The following is a 20769-nucleotide window of genomic DNA, read 5'->3' as shown; positions in this document are numbered from 1 at the left end:
GTGTTTGTTTCTCTCTGCGTCACGGTTTGTTGTTTTGTCAATTCAGTTATTTATATATTGCAAGTTTCACAGATTAAATAAAATGTGGAACTATTACCACGCTGCACTTTGGTCCGCTCCTTTCGACAGCCGTGACAATATTAGCCATTTCTGAGACTCACTTAGATAATTAATTTGATGATACAGCAGTAGCAATACAAGGATATAACATCTATAGAAGAAAAAGCCATTCTTATGGGGGAGGTGTTGCTGTAGATATTCAGAGCCATATCCCTGTCCTGCATAGAGAAGATCTTATGTCAAGTGTTATTGAAGTGTTGTGGTTGCAGATTCCTTGGCACATCTAAAACCTTTTCTTTTGGGGTGTTGCCATAGGCCACCAAGTGCTAACAGTCAGTATCTAAATAATGTGTGAAATGCTTGATAGTGTATCTAATGTAAACGGAGATGTCTACTTTCTTGGGGACCTGAATTTTGACTGGTTTTCATCAAGCTGTCTGCTCAAGAGGGAGCTTCTTACTGTAACCAGTGCCTGTAATCTGGTTCAGGTTATTAATCAACCTACCAGGGTGTTTACAAACACTACATGAACAAGATCATCCATCAATCAGATTTTTACTAATACCATAGAACTTTGTTCTAAAGCTGTATCTGTACCCATTAGATGCAGTGATCACAACATAGTCGCTATATCCAGGAAAGCCAAAGTTCCAACAGCTGGGCCTAAAATAGTGTATGAGATCATACAAAATGTTTTGCTGTGACTCTTATGTGGATGATGTTACAAATATTTGTTGGTCTGATGTGATTAATGAGGAGCATACAGATGCTGCACTTCATGAATTTATGAAATTGCTTCTTACAATTATTGATAAACATGCACCTGTTAAGAAACTGACTGTTAGAACTGTTAAGGCTCCATGGATTGATGAGGAATTGAAAAACTGTATGTTTGAAAGAGATGGGGCAAAAGGAGTGGCTGGTAAGTCTGGCTGAATATCTGACTGGCTTACTTACTGCAAATTGAGAAATTATGTGACTAAACTTAACAAAAAGAAGAAGAAACTGTATTATGAAGCCAAGATCAATGATATAAAAAGAATGATGGAAAACATTTTGGAGTACTTTAAATGAAATTATGGGCAGAAAGACAAATTCAACTCCATCTTTCATCGAATCAGATGGCTTATTCATCACAAAACCATTTTATGTTGCTTTAAAAAAAATTATGAAAGAAAAGCATTGCAATTTAGATTTTTGTAAAGTTATTTTGTTAAGTTATTGATCAATAATTATTGTTATCGATCAATAATGACAAACCTCCTGGCATTGACAACTTAGATAGAAAGCTACTGAGGATGGTAGCTGACTCTATAGCCACTGCTATCTGGCATATTTTTAATCTGAGCCTAGAGGAAAATCTTTGTCCTCAGGCCTGGAGGGAAGCCAAAGTAATTCTGCTGGCCAAGAGTGGGCTTTACTGGTTCCAATAGCAGACCTATACGCTTGCTGCCAGCTCTTAGCAAAATGTTGGATAAAATTGTGTTTGATCAAACGCAATGCTATTTCTCTGCAAACAAATTAACCACCGATTTTCAGCATGCTTATAGACAAGGGCACGCAACATGTACTGCACTGACACACATGACTGATGATTGGTTGAGATAAATTGATAATAAGAAGATTGTGGGAGCTGCACTGTTAGATTTCAGTGCTACCTTTGATATTATTGACCATAACCTGTTGTTGAGAACTTATGTGTTATGGCTTTTCAAGTTCTGCCATATCGTGGATTCAGAGCTATCTATCTAAAAGAACTCAAAGGGTTGAAGTCACTGAAACCCTTAAAGAGTTGCAGTCTGTTTTGGAATGGGTGGCCAGTAATAAACTGGTCCTGAACAACTCTAAAACTAAGAGCATTGTATTTGGTACAAATCATTTCTTATGTTCTAGACCTCAGCTGAATCTGGTAATGAACAAGGTGAGGAGACTAAATTACTTGGTGTTACCTTAGATTGTAAACGGTCATGGTCAAAACATACAGATTCAATGGTTGTAAAGATGGAGAGAGGTCTGGCCGTAATAAAGAGATGCTCTGCTTTTTTGACACCACACTCCAAAAAGCAACTTCTGCAGGCTCTGGTTTTGTCTAATCTTGATAATTGTCAAGTCGTGTGGTCCAGTGCTGCAAGGAAAAACCTAGTTAAGCTGCAGCTGGCCCAGAACAGAGCGGCACATTTTTCTCTTCATTGTAATCAGAGGGCTGATATAAATACTATGCATGCCAGTCTCTCTTGGCAAAGACTTTAGGAGAGACTGACTGCATCACTTCTTCTTTTTATGAGAAACATTGTGTTGAAAAAATCCAAAATTGTTTGCATAGTAAACTTACACACAGCTCTGACACACATATTTATCCCACTAGACATGCCACCAGGGGTCTTTTCACAGTCCCCAAATCCAGAACAAATTCAAGAAAGCATACAGTATTATATAGAGCCCTTATTGCATAGAACTTCCTTCCATCTCATTTTGCTCAAATAAACAGAAAACTTGGTTTCAAAAAAGAGATTAAGCAACACCTCACGGCACAACGCCTCTCCCCTATTCGACCTAGATAGTATGTATGCATTGATATGTACAATTGAAGTCGGAAATTTACATAAACTTAGGTTGGAGTCATTGAAACTCGTTTTTCAACCACTTCACACATTTCTTGTTAACCTCTCTAGGGTAGGTGGCACCAAACCGTACCACCTACGTAACAGCCAGTGTAATCCCGTGCCGCGTTATTCAAAAACCTCAAAAATGCAAAAACTTCAATTTTTCAAACATATGACTATTTTACACCATTTTAAAGACAAGACTCTCGTTAATCTAACCACACTGTCCGATTTCAAAAAGGCTTTACAACGAAAGCAAAACATTAGATTATGTCAGCAGAGTACCCAGACAGAAATAATCAGACACCCATTTTTCAAGCTAGCATATAATGTCACATAAACCCAAACCACAGCTAAATGCAGCACTAACCTTTGATGATCTTCATCAGATGACAACCCTAGGACATTATGTTATACAATACATGCATGTTTTGTTCAATCAAGTTCATATTTATATCAAAAACCAGCTTTTTACATTAGCATGTGACTAGCATGTGACTAGCATTCCCACCGAACACTGCCGGTGAATTTACTAAATTACTCACGATAAACGTTCACAAAAAGCAGAACAATTATTTTAAGAATTATAGATACAGAACTCCTCTATGCACTCGATATGTCCGATTTTAAAATAGCTTTTCGGTGAAAGCACATTTTGCAATATTCTCAGTAGATAGCCCGGCATCACAGGGCTAGCTATTTAGACACCCACCAAGTTTAGCACTCACCAAAGTCAGATTTACTATAAGAAAAATGTTATTACCTTTGCTGTCTTCGTCAGAATGCACTCCCAGGACTTCTACTTCAATAACAAATGTTGGTTTGGTTCAAAATAATCCATAGTTATATCCAAACAGCGGCGTTTTGTTCGTGCGTTCAAGACACTATCCGAAAGGGTAAATAAGGGTGACGAGCATGGCGCAATTCGTGACAAACAAATTCTAAATATTCCATTAGCGTACTTCGAAGCATGTCAACCGCTGTTTAACCTGTTAGGGCTAGGGGGCAGCATTGACACGGCTGGATAAAAAACATACCCGATTTAATCTGGTTACCACTCCTACTCAGTAACTAGAATATGCATATACTTATTACATATGGATAGAAAACACCCTAAATTTTCTAAAACTGTTTGAATGGTGTCTGTGAGTATAACAGAACTCAAATGGCAGGTCAAAACCTGAGAGATTCCTTTACAGGAAGTGGCCTGTCTGACCATTTGTTGAACTTCTTTTCCATCTCTATCATTTACTAAGGATCTCTGCTCTAACGTGACACTTCCCACGTCGTCCATAGGCGCTCAGAGCCCGGGAAAAAACAGAATGTCGTCATTCCAGCCCCAGGCTGAAACACATTATCGCCTTTCTCAAGTGGCCCATCAAGAGACACTAGCTTATGCGCGTGACCCCGACCGCCCCCGCCTTTGGGATTTTTTCCTCTGTTTGCCGAAAAGGAGATTCCCTGTCGGAATATTATCGCTTTTCTACGAGAAAAATGTCGTAAAAATTGATTTTAAACAGCGATTGACATGCTTCGAAGTACGGTAATGGAATACTTAGAATTTTATTGTCACGAATTGCGCCAAGCGCGTGACACTTCTTTACTATTTCGGATAGTGTCTGGAACGCACGAACAAAACGCCGCTATTCGGATATAACGATGGATTATTTTGGACCAAACCAACATTTGTTATTGAAGTAGCTGTCCTGGGTGTGTATTCTGACGAAGACAACAAAAGGTAATGAAATTTTTATAATAGTAAATATGATTATGGTGAGTGCTAAACTTGCCGGGTGTCTAAATAGCGAGCCCGTGATGCCTGGGCTATGTACTTAGAATATTGCAAAATGTGCTTTCACCAAAAAGCTATTTTAAAATCGGACATATCGAGTGCATAGAGGAGGTCTGTATCTATAATTCTTAAAATAATTGTTATGCTTTTTGTGAATGTTTATCGTGAGTAATTTAGTAAAATGTTAGCGAATTCCCCGGAAGTTTGCGGGGGGTATGCTAGTTCTGAACGTCACATGCTAATGTAAAAAGCTGGTTTTTGATATAAATATGAACTTGATTGAACAAAACATGCATGTATTGTATAACATAATGTCCTAGGGTTGTCATCTGATGAAGATCATCAAAGGTGAGTGCTGCATTTAGCTGTCTTCTGGGTTTTGGTGACATTATATGCTGGCTTGAAAAATGGGTGTCTGATTATTTCTGGCTTGGTACTCTGCTGACATAATCTAATGTTTTGCTTTCGTTGTAAAGCCTTTTTGAAATCGGACAGTGTGGTTAGATTAACGAGAGTCTTATCTTTAAATGGCTGTAAAATAGTCATATGTTTGAGAAATTGAAGTAATAGGATTTTTAAGGTTTTGAAAATCGCGCCACAGGATAGCCGTGGCTGTTACGTAGGTGGGACGAATTCGTCCCGCCTAGCCTAGAGAGGTTAAAATAAATTTTTATGCAATTTTTCTCATAAAAAAGCGATAATATTCCGACCGGGAATCTGCGTTTAGGTAAACAGACGAAAGAAAATAAAGCATGGGGTCGACTCGGGCATGCGCCTAAGCCCATAGTACTCTGATCGGCCACTTGCCAAAAGCGATAATGTGTTTCAGCCAGAGGCTGCCTCGATATCGTTCAGCTTTTTCCCGGGCTCTGAGAGCCTATGGGAGCCGTAGGAAGTGTCATGTTAGAGCAAAGATCCTCAGTCTTCAATAAAAAGAGCCAAGATGAAACACAAGTTGTCAGACAGGCCACTTCCTGCATGGAATCTTCTCAGGTTTTGGCCTGCCATTTGAGTTCTGTTATACTCACAGACACCATTCAAACAGTTTTAGAAACTTTAGGGTGTTTTCTATCCAAAGCCAATAATTATATGCATATTCTAGTTACTGGGCAGGAGTAGTAACCAGATTAAATCGGGTACATTTTTTATCCGGCCGTGTCAATACTGCCCCCTAGCCCTAACAGGTTAACAAACTATAGTTTGGGCAAGTCGGTTAGGACATCTACTTTGTGCATGACATAAGTCATTTTTCCAACAATTGTTTACAGTGAAATTACTTCACTTATAATTCACTGTAGCACAATGACAGTGGGTCAGATGTTTACTTACACTAAGATGACTGTGCCTTTAAACAGCTTGGAAAATCCAGAAAATAACATCATGGCTTTCAAAGCTTCTGATTTGCTCATTTGAGTCAATTGGAGGTGTACGTGGGGATATATTTCAAGGCCTACCTTCAAACTCAGTGCCTCTTTGCTTGATATCATGGGAAAAGCAATAGAAATCAGCCAAGACCTCAGAAAAAAAATTGTAGACCTCCACAAGTCTGGTTCATCCTTGGGAGCAATTTCCAAATGCCTGAAGGTACCACATTCATCTGTACAAACAATAGTATGCAAGTATAAACACCATGGGACCGCGCAGCCTTCATACCGCTCAGGAAGGAGACGCGTTCTGTCTCCTAGAGATTAACGTACTTTGGTGCGAAAAGTGCAAATCAATCCCAGAACAACAGCAAAGGACCTTGTGAAGATGCTGGAGGAAACAGGTACAAAAGTATCTATATCCAGAGTAAAACGATTTATGCTGCAGTATTTTATGTGTCGGGGGGCTAGGGTCAGTCTGTTACATCTGGAGTATTTCTCTTGTCTTATCCGGTGTCCTGTGTGAATTTAAATATGCTCCCTCTAATTCTCTCTTTCTCTCTTTCTGTCTTTCTCTCGGAGGACCTGAGCCCTAGGACCATGCCTCAGGACTACCTGGCATGATGACTCCTTGCTGTCCCCAGTCCACCTGGCCATGCTGCTGCTCCAATTTCAACTATTCTGCCTGCGGCTATGGAACCCTGACCTGTTCACCGGACGTGCTTGTTGCACCCTCGACAACTACTATGATTATTATTATTTGACCATGCTGGTCATTTATGAACATTTTAACATCTTGACCATGTTCTGTTATAATATCCACCCTGCACAGCCAGAAGAGGACTGGCCACCCCTCATAGCCTGGTTCCTCTCTAGGTTTCTTCCTAGGTTTTTGGCCTTTCTAGGGAGTTTTTCCTAGGGAGTTTTTCCTAGCCACCATGCTTCTTTCACATGCATTGCTTGCTGTTTGGGGTTTTAGGCTGGGTTTCTGTACAGCAGTTTGAGATATCAGCTGATGTACGAAGGGCTATATAAATACATTTGATTTGATTTGATTTGACATAACCTGATTGGCCACTCAGCAAGGAAGAAGCCACTGCTCCAAAATCGCCATAAAAAAGCCAGACATTGGTTTGCAACTGCACATGGGGACAAACATCATACTTTTTGGAGAAATATCCTCTGGTCTGATGAAACAAAAAAATAACTGTTTGGCAATAATGACCATTGTTATGTTTGGAGGAAAAAGGGGGAGGCTTGCAAGCCGAAGAACACCATCCCAACCGTGAAGCACGGGGGTGGCAGCATCATGTTGTGGGGGTTCTTTGCTGCAGGAGGGACTGGTGCACTTCACAAAATAGATGACATCATGAGGACGGAAAATTATGTGGATATATTGAGGCAAAATCTCAAGACATCAGTCAGGAAGTTAAATCATGGTCGCAAATGGGTCTTCCAAATGGACAATGACCCCAAGCATACTTCCAAAGTTGTGGCAAAATGGCTTAAGGACAACAAAGTCAAGGTGTTGGAGTGGCCATCACAAAGCCCTGACCTCAATCCTAAAGAACATTTGTGGGCAGAACTGAAAAAGTGTCTGCGAGCAAGGAGGCCTACAACCCTGACTCAGTTCAAATCAAAGTTTATTTGTCACGTGCGCCGAATACAACAGGTGTAGACCTTAAAATGAAATGCTTACTTACAGGCTCTAACCAATAGTGCAAAAAAGCTATTAGGTGAACAATAGGTAGGATACGAAATAAAACAACAGTAAAATGACAGGCTATATATAGTAGCGAGGCTATAAAAGTAGCAAAGCTACATAGACACCGGTTAGTCAGGCTGATTGAGGTAGTATGTACATGTAGATATGGTTAAAGTGACTATGCATATATGATGAACAGCTGTAGCAGTAGCCTAAAAGAGGGGTTGGCGGATGGTGGGTGGGACACAATGCAGATAGCCCGGTTAGCCACTGTGCGGGAGCACTGGTTGGTCGGCCCAATTGAGGTAGTATGTACATGAATGTATAGTTAAAGTGATAATGCATATATGATAAACAGAGAGTAGCAGCAACGTAAAAAGAGGGGTTGGGGGGTGGCACAAAATGCAAATAGTCCTGGTAGCGATTTGATTACCTGTTCAGGAGTCTTATGGCTTGGGGGTAAAAACTGTTGAGATGCCTTTTTGTCCTAGACTTGGCACTCCGGTACCGCTTGCCATGCGGTAGTAGAGAGAACAGTCTATGACTGGGGTGTCTGGGGTCTTTGACAATGTTTTGGGCCTTCCTCTGACACCACCTGGTATGCAAATTGGAGTGGGTCTAGGGTTTCTGGGATAATGGTGTTGATGTGAGCCATTACCAACCTTTCAAAGCACTTCATGGCTACAGACGTGAGTGCTACGGGTCTGTAGTCATTTAGGCAGGTTGCCTTTGTGTTCTTGGGCACAGGGACTATGGTGGTCTGCTTGAAACATGTTGGTATTACAGACTTAATCAGGGACATGTTGATAATGTCAGTTAAGACACCTGCCAGTTGGTAAGCACATGCCCGGAGCACATGTCTTGGTAATCCATCTGGCCCCGCAGCCTTGTGTATGTTGACCTGTTTAAAGGTCTTACTCACGTTGGCTACGGAGAGTGTGATCACACAGTCGCCAGGAACAGCTGATGCTCTCATGCATGCCTCAGTGTTGCTTGCCTGGACGCGAGCATAGAAGTGATTTAGCTCGTCTGGTAGGCTCGTGTTACTGGGCAGCTCGCGGCTGTGCTTCCCTTTGTAGTCTGTAATAGTTTGCAAGCCCTGCCACATAAGACGAGCATCGGAGCCGGTGTTGTACGATTCAATCTTAGCCCTGTATTGACGTTTTGCCTGTTTGATGGTTCGTCGCATGGCATACCAGGATTTCTTGTAAGCTTCCGGGTTAGAGTCCCGCACCTTGAAAGCGGCAGCTCTAACATTTAGCTCAGTGTGAATGTTGCCTGTCATCCATGGCTTCTGTTGGGGAATGTACGAAGAATCACTGTGGGGACGACGTCCTCGACGCACTTATTGATAAAGCCAGTGGCTGAATTGGTGTACTCCTCAATGCCATCGGAAGAATCCCGGAACATGTTCCAGTCTGTGATAGCAAAACAATCCTGTAGTTTAGCATCTGCTTCATCTGACCACTTTTTTATAGACTGAGTCACTGGTGCTTCCTGCTTTAATTTTTTCTTGTAAGCAGGAATCAGGAGGATAGAGTTGTGGTCGGATTTACCAAATGGAGGGCGAGGGAGAGCTTTGTACAGGTCTCTGTGTGTGGAGTACAGGTGATCTAGAATTTTTTTTCCCTCTGGTTGCACATTTAACATGTTGATGGAAATTTGGTAGAACTGATTTAACTTTCCCTGCATTAATGTCTCCGGCCACTAGGCGCGCCGCCTCTGGGTGAGTTGTTTCCTGTTTGCTTATTTCCTTATACAGCTGACTGAGTGCAGTCTTAGTGCCAGCATCTGTCTGTGGTGGTAAATAAACAGCTACGAAAAGTATAGCTGAAAATTCTCTAGGCAAGTAGTGTGGCCTGCAATTTATCACAATATACTCTCCTTCAGGTGAGCAAAATCTAGAGACTTCCTTAGATTTCGTGCACCAGCTGTTTACAAATATGCACAGACCCCCCCCCCCCCCCGTCCCCCGTCTAACCGGAGTGTGCTGTTCTATCTTGCCGGTGCAGCGTGTATCCCGCTTGCTGAATATCCATGTCGTCATTCAGCCACAATTCCGTGAAACATAGGATATTACAGTTTTTGATGTCCCGTTGGTAGGATATTCGTGATCGTACCTCATCTTGTTTATTGTCCAATGATTGCACGTTGGCGAGTAGTATTGACGGTAACAACAGCTTTCCCACTCGCCTTTTCCAGGTCCTGACCAGGCATCCGGCTCTTTGTCCTTTGTACCTGTCTCGCTTCCTCTTGCAAACAACGTGAATGTCGGCCCTGCCGGGTGTTTGGAGGATGTCTTGTGCGTCTTGTTTGTTGAAGAAAAAAATCTTCGTCTAATCCGAGGTGAGTGATTGCTGTCCTGATATCCAAAAGCTCTTTTTTGCCATAAGATACGGTAGCAGAAACATTATGTACAAAATAAGTTACAAATAACTTAATAGCACAATTGGTTGTGCGCCCGTAAAACTGCTGCCATTTCTTCCGGCGCCATTTTCATTTCCACCAGCTCTGTCAGGAGGAATGGGCCAAAATTCCCCCAACTTATTGTGGGAAGCTTGTGGAAGGCTACCCGAAACGTTTGACCCAAGTTAAACAATTTAAAGGCAATGCTACCAAATACTAATTGAGTGTATATAAACTTCTGACCCACTGGGAATGTGTTGAAAGAAATAAAAGCTGAAATAAATCATTCTCTCTACTATTATTCTGACATTTCACATTCTTAAAATGAAGTGGTGATCCTAACTGACCTAAAACAGGGAATTTTTACAAGGATTAAATGTCAGGAATTGTGAAACTGAGTTTAAATGTATTTGGCTAAGGTGTATGTAAACTTCCGACTTCAAATGTAGGCTGCATGTGCCTCTAAAATATATATATATATATATATATATATATATATATATATGAGGTTCTGTTCTTGAGCTGTTCTTGTCTATTGATGTTCTGTATTATGTTTCATGTTTTGTGTGGACCCCAGGAAGAGTAGCTGCTGCTTTTGCAACAGCTAATGGGGATCCTAATAATATACCAAAGCAACACAGTTTATGTAGAGTCCCTATTAATCCCATTACACAAAATTATAAACTTGCTTCTATCACAACCACAGTAAGAGAGACACGTCTGTCTGTCTGTCTGTCTGTCTGTCTGTCTGTCTGTCTGTCTGTCTGTCTGTCTGTCTGTCTGTCTGTCTGTCTGTCTGTCTGTCTGTCTGTCTGTCTGTCTGTCTGTCTGTCTGTCTGTCTGTCTGTCTACATCCCTCTTGTTGGGTTAGGGTTTAAGCTTATTTCGTGCAATTCTACACATTTTGTCATTGGGCGCAAAGAAAATGTTGCAGTTTTAAAGCACATTTTCTTGCAATTCTATACATTTTGCCATGTCTAATGTGATATTTGAGTGGCAAAAAAATTACACCCTAAACCTAACCCTTTTCACTAGGTTAGCCAAACAGCGTACCCTAAACCTAAAACAAACTCTAACCCCTAACCTAACCACTTATATATATATGTGTTTATTGTTATATATATATATATATATATATATATATATATATATGCACTATATATTAAGCATCTATCCCTTGATCCCTTGTATATTTTAATATCTTAGTCACTTCATGGTTATAGATAAACACTCAGACTATCATTTTAGAAACAATATTAACCTACTCACTTTTGGTGAGGTTCTTAGGAGGCAATCTAGTGAATTTTCAAAGTGGAATTTTTTTTTGCTTTAAATTGGAGGGGCACACAACTATAGGCCTGTGCACCACAAGACAAATCAGTCTCTTTTTGACCATACCCAAATGCAAAACCTAACCCTTAACCCAACCCATAACCCTAACCCTAACCCTTTTCACTAGGTTGGCCAAACAGTGTACCCTAACCACTAACTCTAACCCCTAACCCTAACCCTTTTCACTGGGTTGGCCAAACAGTATCCCCTAACCCTAAGCGCTAACTCTAGCCCATAACCCCTAACCCCTAAACCTAACCCTAACCCCTAAACCTAACCTCCAACCCTATACCTAACCCTAACCCCTTTCACTAGGTTAGCCAAAAAGTGTACCCTAACCCCTAACCCTAACACCTAACCCTAACCCTTTTCACTGGGTTAGCCAAAGAGTGTACCTAAACCTAACCCCTAACCTAACCCTAAACCTAACCCTGAACCCTAACCCTAAACATAACCCCTGCCCCTAAACCTAACTCCTAACCCTTTTGCCTGGGTTAGCCAAAGAGTGTACCCTAAACCTAACCGCTAGCCCCTAACCCTTTTCACTAGGTTGGCCAAACAGTATACCCTAACCCTAAGTCCTAACCCTAACCGCTAACTCTAACCCCAACCCCTAACCCTTTTCACTAGGTTGGCCAAACAGTATACCCTAACCCTAAGTCCTAACCCTAACGGCTAACTCTAACCCCAACCCCTAACCCTTTTCACTAGGTTGGCCAAACAGTGTGCTACAAAAGTAAGAAGAAAGGTCAGACTTTACCTGTCGAGGAAATTGGATTACTTCACGGACATTGGGTGGAATTGTTTTCCTGTAACGGATTACAACCACCACTGAATCTTTTGGCTTCCGATGAACATGAGGAAGAAAAACAAATCTTCCGAGCCAAAATGCATGAATGATTGGCAGATCAACAGACCGTACTGTATGTGCACATGGTCAAATGGTTAATTGTGGAAGAAGTGTTTTACTGGAAATCACTATCTATGTTATGTCTATGTTATGTTATGACATTTTCTATACCTATTTATAACTTTATAAACTAAATATAGAAACTAACAGTAAACCATCTTATGCTACTTATAAATCCTTAATTGCTAAAAACAAAAGGTGCTTGAATGGAAATGTCACGTTTCATGCTTCAGGCCGATGCAGATAGTTGACTCAAGACCAAATCCTTTAACTACAGGATGAGAAGATCAGCAGTTATCACAACTGATGTACGAGGTCATTGAACTGTTAGGCCATGAAATTAAAATAGCCACACACAAATGCATACCAACAGTACCCATGCATGCAACCAGTCAGTCACACACACACACACACACACACACACACACACACACACACACACACACACACACACACACACACACACACACACACACACACACACACACAGAAAAAGGGTAAACAGCAAAGTGAAAGTGTGCTATTTTTGTCATCTGTTAGATACCCTGTAATATAACACCCTGTAATATAACACCCTGTAATATAACACCCTGTAATATATCACCCTGTAATATAACACCCTGTAAGTATAACACCCTGTAATATAACACCCTGTAATGTATCACCCTGTAATATAACACCCTGTAAGTATAACACCCTGTAATATAACACCCTGTAATATAACACCCTGTAATATATCACCCTGTAATATAACACCCTGTAAGTATAACACCCTGTAACATAACACCCTGTAAGTATAACACCCTGTAAGTATAACACCCTGTAGTTATAACCTACTGTAAATATAACACCCTGTAATATAACACCCTGTAAGTATAACCTACTGTAATATAACACCCTGTAATATAACACCCTGTAATATATCACCCTGTAAGTATAACACCCTGTAATATAACACCTTGTAAGTATAACACCCTGTAAGTATAACCTACTGTAATATAACACCCTGTAATATAACTTACTGTAATATAACACCCTGTAAGTATAACCTACTGTAATATAACAACCTGTAATATAACACCCTGTAATATAACACCCTGTAAGTATAACCTACTGTAATATAACACCCTGTAATATAACACCCTGTAATATAACACCCTGTAAGTATAACCTACTGTAAGTATAAAACCCTGTAAGTATAACACCCTGTAAGTATAACCTACTGTAAGTATAACCTACTGTAAGTATAATCTAAAGTAAGTATAATCTACTGTAAATATAATCTACTGTAAATATAATCTACTGTAAGTATAACACCCTGTAAGTGTAACCTACTCTAAGTATAACACCCTGTAAGAAGCACTGACCAAGACATGGACATTTTCATATCAGATCCATCAGTCTTTTAAGCATTCTGTGCTGAGTTGAGTTCATTCCTTTCCTTGAGTTTTGAGGTTTCAAATTTGGGGTGAAGGATGGTGAGAATGACCCATAATGACCAGAGCACTGCCTGGGAGGAGGACCGTTCAACAGAAGCTTCACTTGATAAGACTGACCCTAACAGAGGAGAGCAGCAGGCTGGTCAAACTGAGGCACTAACACTGTAGTCTCGCTCTCTCTCTCTCTTCCCCCCCCCCCCCCCCCCCCCCCCCAACCAGGATGCCTTCCAGCACCACGGAGAGCAACAGCAACACAGTTACTGTCTGACGGGAGACAGTCAACTGCTGATGATGATGCCTTCAATCCCAGCTAGCTAGTTTATGCTGGCTAGCTGGCAACAACAGCAGCATGGCGCTAGTTAAAACTTGTAAAAGAAAGTGATGTTTATTTCGATGGACGAGGGAGAAAGTCATATTGGTCACATACCAATTAGCTAACGTAACAACAAGCCGGTGCAAAATAAATGTGAATGACCAGTACAACGGTGTTGTATCAAGGTGGTTGCCGACAAGTTGCTTCAAACCAGGCAGCACTAGGCTGTCACGTGTCGCCGACAGTAGCTAACGTGGCCAATTTGTTCCATCCCACTTGATTATATTTTGGATAGTAGGATAGTGGCCTACGCGAGAAAAAATGTGTAATATTGGTACTCATCTGGGTGTCAGCGTGATACAGTCTACTGCTCAATGGGGAGAGTTTCACCACGATACAGTCTACTGCTCAATGGGGAGAGTTTCACCATGATGCAGTCTACTGCTCAATGGGGAGAGTTTCACCGTGATACAGTCTAGTGCTCAATGGGGAGAGTTTTACTGTGATACAGTCTACTGCTCAATGGGGAGAGTTTCACCACAATACAGTCTACTGCTCAATGGGGACACAACAACACAGGGCAGTGTGCTTTGCTCCCGCTTGCTGCAGTATGGAGAGAAAAGTAGCTAGATAGTGTAGTCAATATCAGGCCAGTAAGGAGAGGGAAGTAGCTAGATAGTGTAGCCAATATCAGGCCAGTAAGGAAAGGGAAGTAGCTAGATATTGTAGCCAATCTCAGGCCAAGGTGACAGCTAAAGCACATTTATTGTACTGATAGTCACTCAAAATGTACAACTATGGCATTAACGTCTACATTTTTGTAAAAAAATTAAACATTACAATTACTCCGATAAAAATGGAATGATTCAACACTCTCCCAAGTTTCAAATTCTCTCTGAAGTTTCTACTTTTTAGCTACAAGCCTTAGCTAGCTAGCTGGGAAGGGTTTATCAGGACGACTGACTGAACTAGCTAGCTGGGAAGGGCTCATCAAGATGACTGACTGAACTAGCTAGCTGGGAAGGGCTCATCAAGATGACTGACTGAACTAGCTAGCTGGGAAGGGCTCATCAAGATGACTGACTGAACTAGCTAGCTGGGAAAGGCATATCAGGACGACTGACTGAACTAGCTAGCTGGGAAGGGCTCATCGGGACGGCTGACTGAACTAGCTAGCAGGGAAGGGCTCATCGGGATGGCGGACTGAACTAGCTAGCTGGGAAGGGCTCATCAAGATGACTGACTGAACTAGCTAGCTGGGAAGGGCTCATCAGGATGACTGATTGAACTAGCTAGCTGGGAAGGGCTCATCGGGATGGCTGACTGAACTAGCTAGCTGGGAAGGGCTCATCGGGATGGCTGACTGTACTAGCTAGCTGGGAAGGGCTCATCAGGATGACTGACTGAAGCAAATTCGTTTGACTCCTCTTGACTCTTGCTGCGTGACAGCCGTCATCAATTTGGGAACTAGGCGTGTCTGTATAGCTTCTCCCAGCCAGCCACCGTTCCCAAGCCAATTCACCAGCCAATTGCGCACATGTGTTGTTCACCAGCCAATCGCACACACGGACGAAGGAGTCGCCAACAAAGGAGTTTGCTTATGCTGCAGCCTTGGCTGTAAAATATAACGCGTTGTGGCGGTGCTTTGGACTGTCACTTACCACATTACTGTAGGTGGAGAAAGGAGGAAGGGTGCCACGTCACAGACCCAACAGGTGCCAGGCACTAACATTAGCAGCAAAGCCCAATACACAGCAGTATTTGCCTTAACCTTAAACAAGGTTATAATGCATTCAATAATGCCATTTAGACAACAACTCCCTGTTAGAAACAAGGTTTCAAAGAATTGCACAGAAACAGTAAAGGGATTTAAAACTCCAGTGCAACCAAATCAATATCAGAGATTGATTACTAATAAAATTGTGTTTATTTATCAAGTTTGAAATAAGCTATGAATTTTGAATTGATATTAATCTACTGAATACTGAACCTTTATGTTGACAACTCTTTGGTGACGTCTGTCATATTGTACAGCAGTATTTTCCAACTCCAGTCCTCAAGTACCCCCAACAGTACTCATTTTTGCTGTAGCAAGGGCTTGATGATGAAGTAGAATCAGATGTGCTTGTTCGGGGCCATAACAAAAATATGTGCTGTTTGGGTACTTGAGGACTGAAGTTGGAAAATACTGCTGTACAGTATACTGTTTAGATGAGGCTCTTTCATACTGCACTCTGCTGTTTAGATGAGGTTCTGGCATACTGTACACTATACTGTTTAGATGAGGGAAAATGTCATATTTTTCTTAGCTTTGAGAACATACAGTAGTGTTCAGAACTGTATCATTCCACTTCAAAATGATCAATTGTATCCTCTGTTCAAAGCTAATTCTGACCTCTAGTGACAGCGGAGACATTCTAACACCGATTGTAGACTACATACAGTATTTTCGCTTGACAAGCATGGTATGCTGCATGTGCTTCTCTGGCAGCATAGGCGTCCAGTCGAATTGGGTTCACATCACAGGTAGTTGGTATAGCGCACATGTATTGTGCCCTAGTGCGGTCCCTAAAATAAACCGTAGCCTACAACAAAAAACAAAAATTGCCTATGTAACCGGATACAGTGCTGCGTTTTCGCAAAGGCTTCACAAATCCAGAGGTAGAAAAGTGCTGTTGAAAACTTAAATTCGAATGTAGGCCCACAGATCCGTTAATACAGAACAATGTGCATTAACAACGTGAGAAAGATGGATCTATGCGACACATGTCATGTCCATTCAAAATGGCATGTTCCACAACATGTCTCCCAAGAACATGAAGCGTAGGATATTAATTGATCTGAACAATCGATAAGTCGTCCACACATGCACGAATAATCAGTTTAAATACACTGCAATTGTAGAGACAAAGGCGCGTTATGCAAAACCGCTCTGAAGCGTGTGTGACTGAGTGAGTAGTCATACAGTATGTTGGGGACGGAGGACTTGGCATTTTTACATTTCTGCTGATTTAGGATTGCCAGAAAAAAAAACGACCATTCATACTTAGAAAACAGAACCAACTCTCTTTTTACAATATATGTTGTAGTTTTGTCAAGTTACTTACAGTGGCTGGCCGCCAGCGCAGTACTGAGGACGCCGAGCACGGTGAGGTTGAAGGCGATGGCCAGAGATGACATTTCCACCTTGCTCGCCACAGATATCCAGGCTTCTGTATATCCTCAGTCTTTGAGTGAAAATAACTCCGATGGTGCCTCGGTGCAGTGTGGTATAATTCCAGCTGCTTCGACTTTACCTCTTAACTACAGAACCATCAAGAGGCAGGTCTGCCAGCGCGCGCACAACATCCTTTCCTAGTGTGCTTACTCTGCTGCTGCCAATGCTCCGTCACATCGGTGCGTCTCTCTCTCTCTTTCCTTCTCTCTCTCGCTCGCTCTCTAGCTCTCTCTCATAAAAGCCTTTAATCAATTTGAGTTTATTTTTGCACATTCTGCACGATTTAGCAATGGTATGGCAAGATTGACATATTTTGCATTAGCTATGACAGTTTTTGAAGGTTGCAAAATATTTCAGAGGGACTGGGGAGGAGTGCGGGAATGTGGAGAGAGAGACTGGGGAGGGGAGAGGGAGTGGGGAGGGGAAAGGGACTGGGGAGAGGGACTGGGGAGTGGAGAGGGAGTGAGGAGGTGAAAGGGACTGGGGAGGGGAGAGGGACTGGAGAGGGGCTGGGAGGGGAGAGGGACTGGGGAGGGGGCCAGGGAGTGCGGAGGGGAGAGGGACTGTGGAGGGGAGAGGGAGTGGGACTGGGGAGGGGAGAGGGAGGGGGGGAACTCTTCTTTACCAGAAACAACAATACCATGCACTCACTAGCGGTCAAAAGGTTTTTGGTGCTCCAAAGCTATGGTATGGTATTCTGTGGGGTGGAATTACAGTACAATTCGAAATTAAGCAATTTTTTCCCCCGCCAACAACATTTTCCCACAATGCACCATCATTTACAGTATGCTAGAGTAAAACATTTCAGAGTATTTTACTGTTGCTAATACCCCAAAATACTGTAAAAATAACCGTTTTCCGTTACAGTGAATAATACCAAGCTGCTAGTAGGCCTGGCTCAAATTAATACTTCAAAACTACGTCTACCAACTTGTTTGGCTTAATATTGCAGTTTCTCTCAAGATATTGTGCCAAAGGCTGTGTGTTTTACATGTTCAGACTGCATAGACTACAGAGACGCTACAAAGAAACACAGACATTTTCCCTTCTCTCCCTTTATTTACTTCTACCCTCAGTGATTGCCCACAGGTGGTCACCAAATTACCACAGCGGTGAATAACATCCTGTCTTGCAGTGATTACTGTCTCTATTATCGTATCTAGAAACAGATTTCCTTTTTGGATGATAATGGATAACAATATTGTGATATATGGGCAAAGACTGTTTACGACATGGTAGGTAGGGTGATATAAGCTCAGAGTCATTTATTTCAAGGTAACACATTGTGAAGAAAATACCTTCAACACAACAGGTCTTTTCACACACACACACACACACACACACACCTATACTGTAGATAGACACTGTTCCCCTATGCTTACATATTGCTGTAAATCCATCCATACATCTATAAGCAGTAGTATCTTCTATTATCACAGTTTAGATTTTATTGGCCACCTTTTGGACATAGAATGAGACAGTCCTCTCAAATGTATATATATATAAAAAAAATGTTTAAATGACAAGTAGGCATCGGTACTGTATGAAGCTGAAAACGAAAGGAAATTCACATGAGCACCACAATGCTTACTCCACCCATGCTCTACCAATCGCTTCCAGCACACAGTTTTGTCCTACTACAGTAGCGATGTTGGTCTACTGTACTTCAAACAATGTGTATGCAGGTTGCTTAGGATTCAAACCCTCTCACTACGTGGCAGTTTTCCCAAAGTTTGGTGTATTTAATTGGCAATAATAGCAGCCAAAGACGTTCACTAACTTATTTGTTTGTGCTCTGATTACACACAAGTGTCCAAGTCAGCAGTTTACACAGACATATGAAAAACCTTCTGTAGCAAAATATACCTACTTAGCTAGCTACTTTCCTTTTGCTTCTCATCCAACTGGTGTTAGCTAGCTACAGCTGCTAGCCTTCTACTAGCTAGCTGCTATTGTTGCACTCGAGATGTTTAGATTTGGCTGAAAAGATGTTAGCATTGTCAGAAATGCTACAAAAAGGTAGCACATCGTTTATTATCGAGCAGGAATGTGCACGTTAGAGTAATAAATTGTGAATTTAATAAAAACTGTTGCACCTACCACCTTGTTCAGTCCAAATGGATCTAATGGTCACCTTATGAACGCTGTAGCCTCGTTTTAATCTGACGTCTAGAATTTGAGCTAGGTTTGGGAGAAACCTTGTCTGATGACCCTACTGCTATGAGTTCTACACTAAAGTGATTACAGGGCCATATTTGACACCTTTCTCAGGCAAACAAATACGGCACCAGGTTCAACACCATTTTCACTTGACAAGTGCCCGATGAAAAATGTATACTTTCTTTCAAGGTCTCCAAGGTTGCAACAAATTGAACATTTAACGAGACAGAGTAAAAAGTACTTGCATCCAAAAATCAGCACGTGTAGGTTCATTCTAAAATACAATAGGCAGGCTTTAGTGTTAAATTAACTCTTTGCTGATCTGAAAATGTTTTTCTCATCTCAAGGAGTTAATACATAACTTTTAGTTTAAATTGACATTGATTTATTGAAATCCTGGTTGATTGACTGATTTATTGATTGGGTGGTTGGTTGATTGATTTGTTGGTTGATCATTGACTAATGGATAGAGAAAACAAGGTTTGTTGTTGCAGTGGTGTGTAGAACTAATGACAGTGACTCATTCACTATGCCTGCAATGGTTATTAGTGAATGACTGTTCTACTGCAATAGAAATTGAATGACCTAATACTGAATATAATAACATGGTACCCTGAGTGCCAGCCACATAATCAGAGAGCTGGCTATGGACGTGATTTCATTTGATCTTCACAATAGTCAAACATGAATAAACCCATTCGTGATTTGTGCCCTGCTCTGGTTGGAAGCAGAGGGTGTTGTTGGAAGTGTGGAGAGGATCCATCTGCCCTCTCTTGCTGATGTCGCTGTACCCACTGGAAACAGCCACCCCCACCTGTCCTCCACCTGTCCTCCACCACTCCTTTCTAAGTCACTTTATCGCCTTGCTGCAGATAACTTGAGTCTGGTATAATCAATGCATAGCCAAGAGTAAGATATGTCCTACATGTGCTTGACATGTTAGTGTGGTATTATTTAAAGAACAGATTGTGTTGTGTCAGGTTGTCCACTGAACAATAAAGGTGTGAGCTGTGAGATGCCATAGGTAACCATGCCCATGTTTGGTTGCTATAAAAAAAAATTGCCATGCATTGACAATTATTATGGTTACATGGCAGTCTACAACATTGTATCATTTAGCAGCTTTCATTAGCAGCCTGTTTACAAGGTTTGTGTCTAAATGCACCTCAATGCTGCTCTTCCTTGAATTAGACCGTAATGGATAATGGCAATCTAAGTGTTAACAGAGTGGAGTGCAGCATTAGGAACACAGTACATTAGCAAAGACTGTGAAGTCCCTAGCATTCAAGGTGTTTTGTAGTACTGTCCAAACTTGAGATGTTAAATTACAAAGATGCTAGCTAGAAATGTTATATCTGCCATAAATCTAAGTCAAAGTTTCTAACTCAGGTGGAGGAAGTGCACTAAGTCACTAAAGTCACTGCATTCACCAAGGGCAAGTGTGTTCGTTTTCTTAGTTTGAAAATCT

The 20769-nt window shown here is 41.5% G+C and overlaps 1 protein-coding gene across 1 annotated transcript in view; it reads right to left on the bottom strand.

Annotated features, from left to right (window-relative positions):
• LOC106582433 (contactin-associated protein-like 5) overlaps positions 1-17307 on the bottom strand; it is a 171789-nt gene extending 154482 nt beyond the window's left edge. The window contains exon 1 of the mRNA XM_082967219.1: positions 17032-17307. Coding sequence (XP_082823345.1) covers positions 17032-17104 — 73 coding nt within the window. The 5' untranslated portion in view covers positions 17105-17307. The remainder of the gene's footprint in view (positions 1-17031) is intronic.
• Between the last annotated feature and the right edge of the window lie 3462 nt (positions 17308-20769).

Source organism: Salmo salar, chromosome 21, assembly GCF_965601325.2.
Source record: "Salmo salar chromosome 21, fSalSal1, whole genome shotgun sequence".
Classification (NCBI taxonomy): domain Eukaryota; kingdom Metazoa; phylum Chordata; class Actinopteri; order Salmoniformes; family Salmonidae; genus Salmo; species Salmo salar.
Note: the sequence above shows the minus strand (reverse complement) of the source record. Positions and strands in the feature narration are given on the sequence as shown.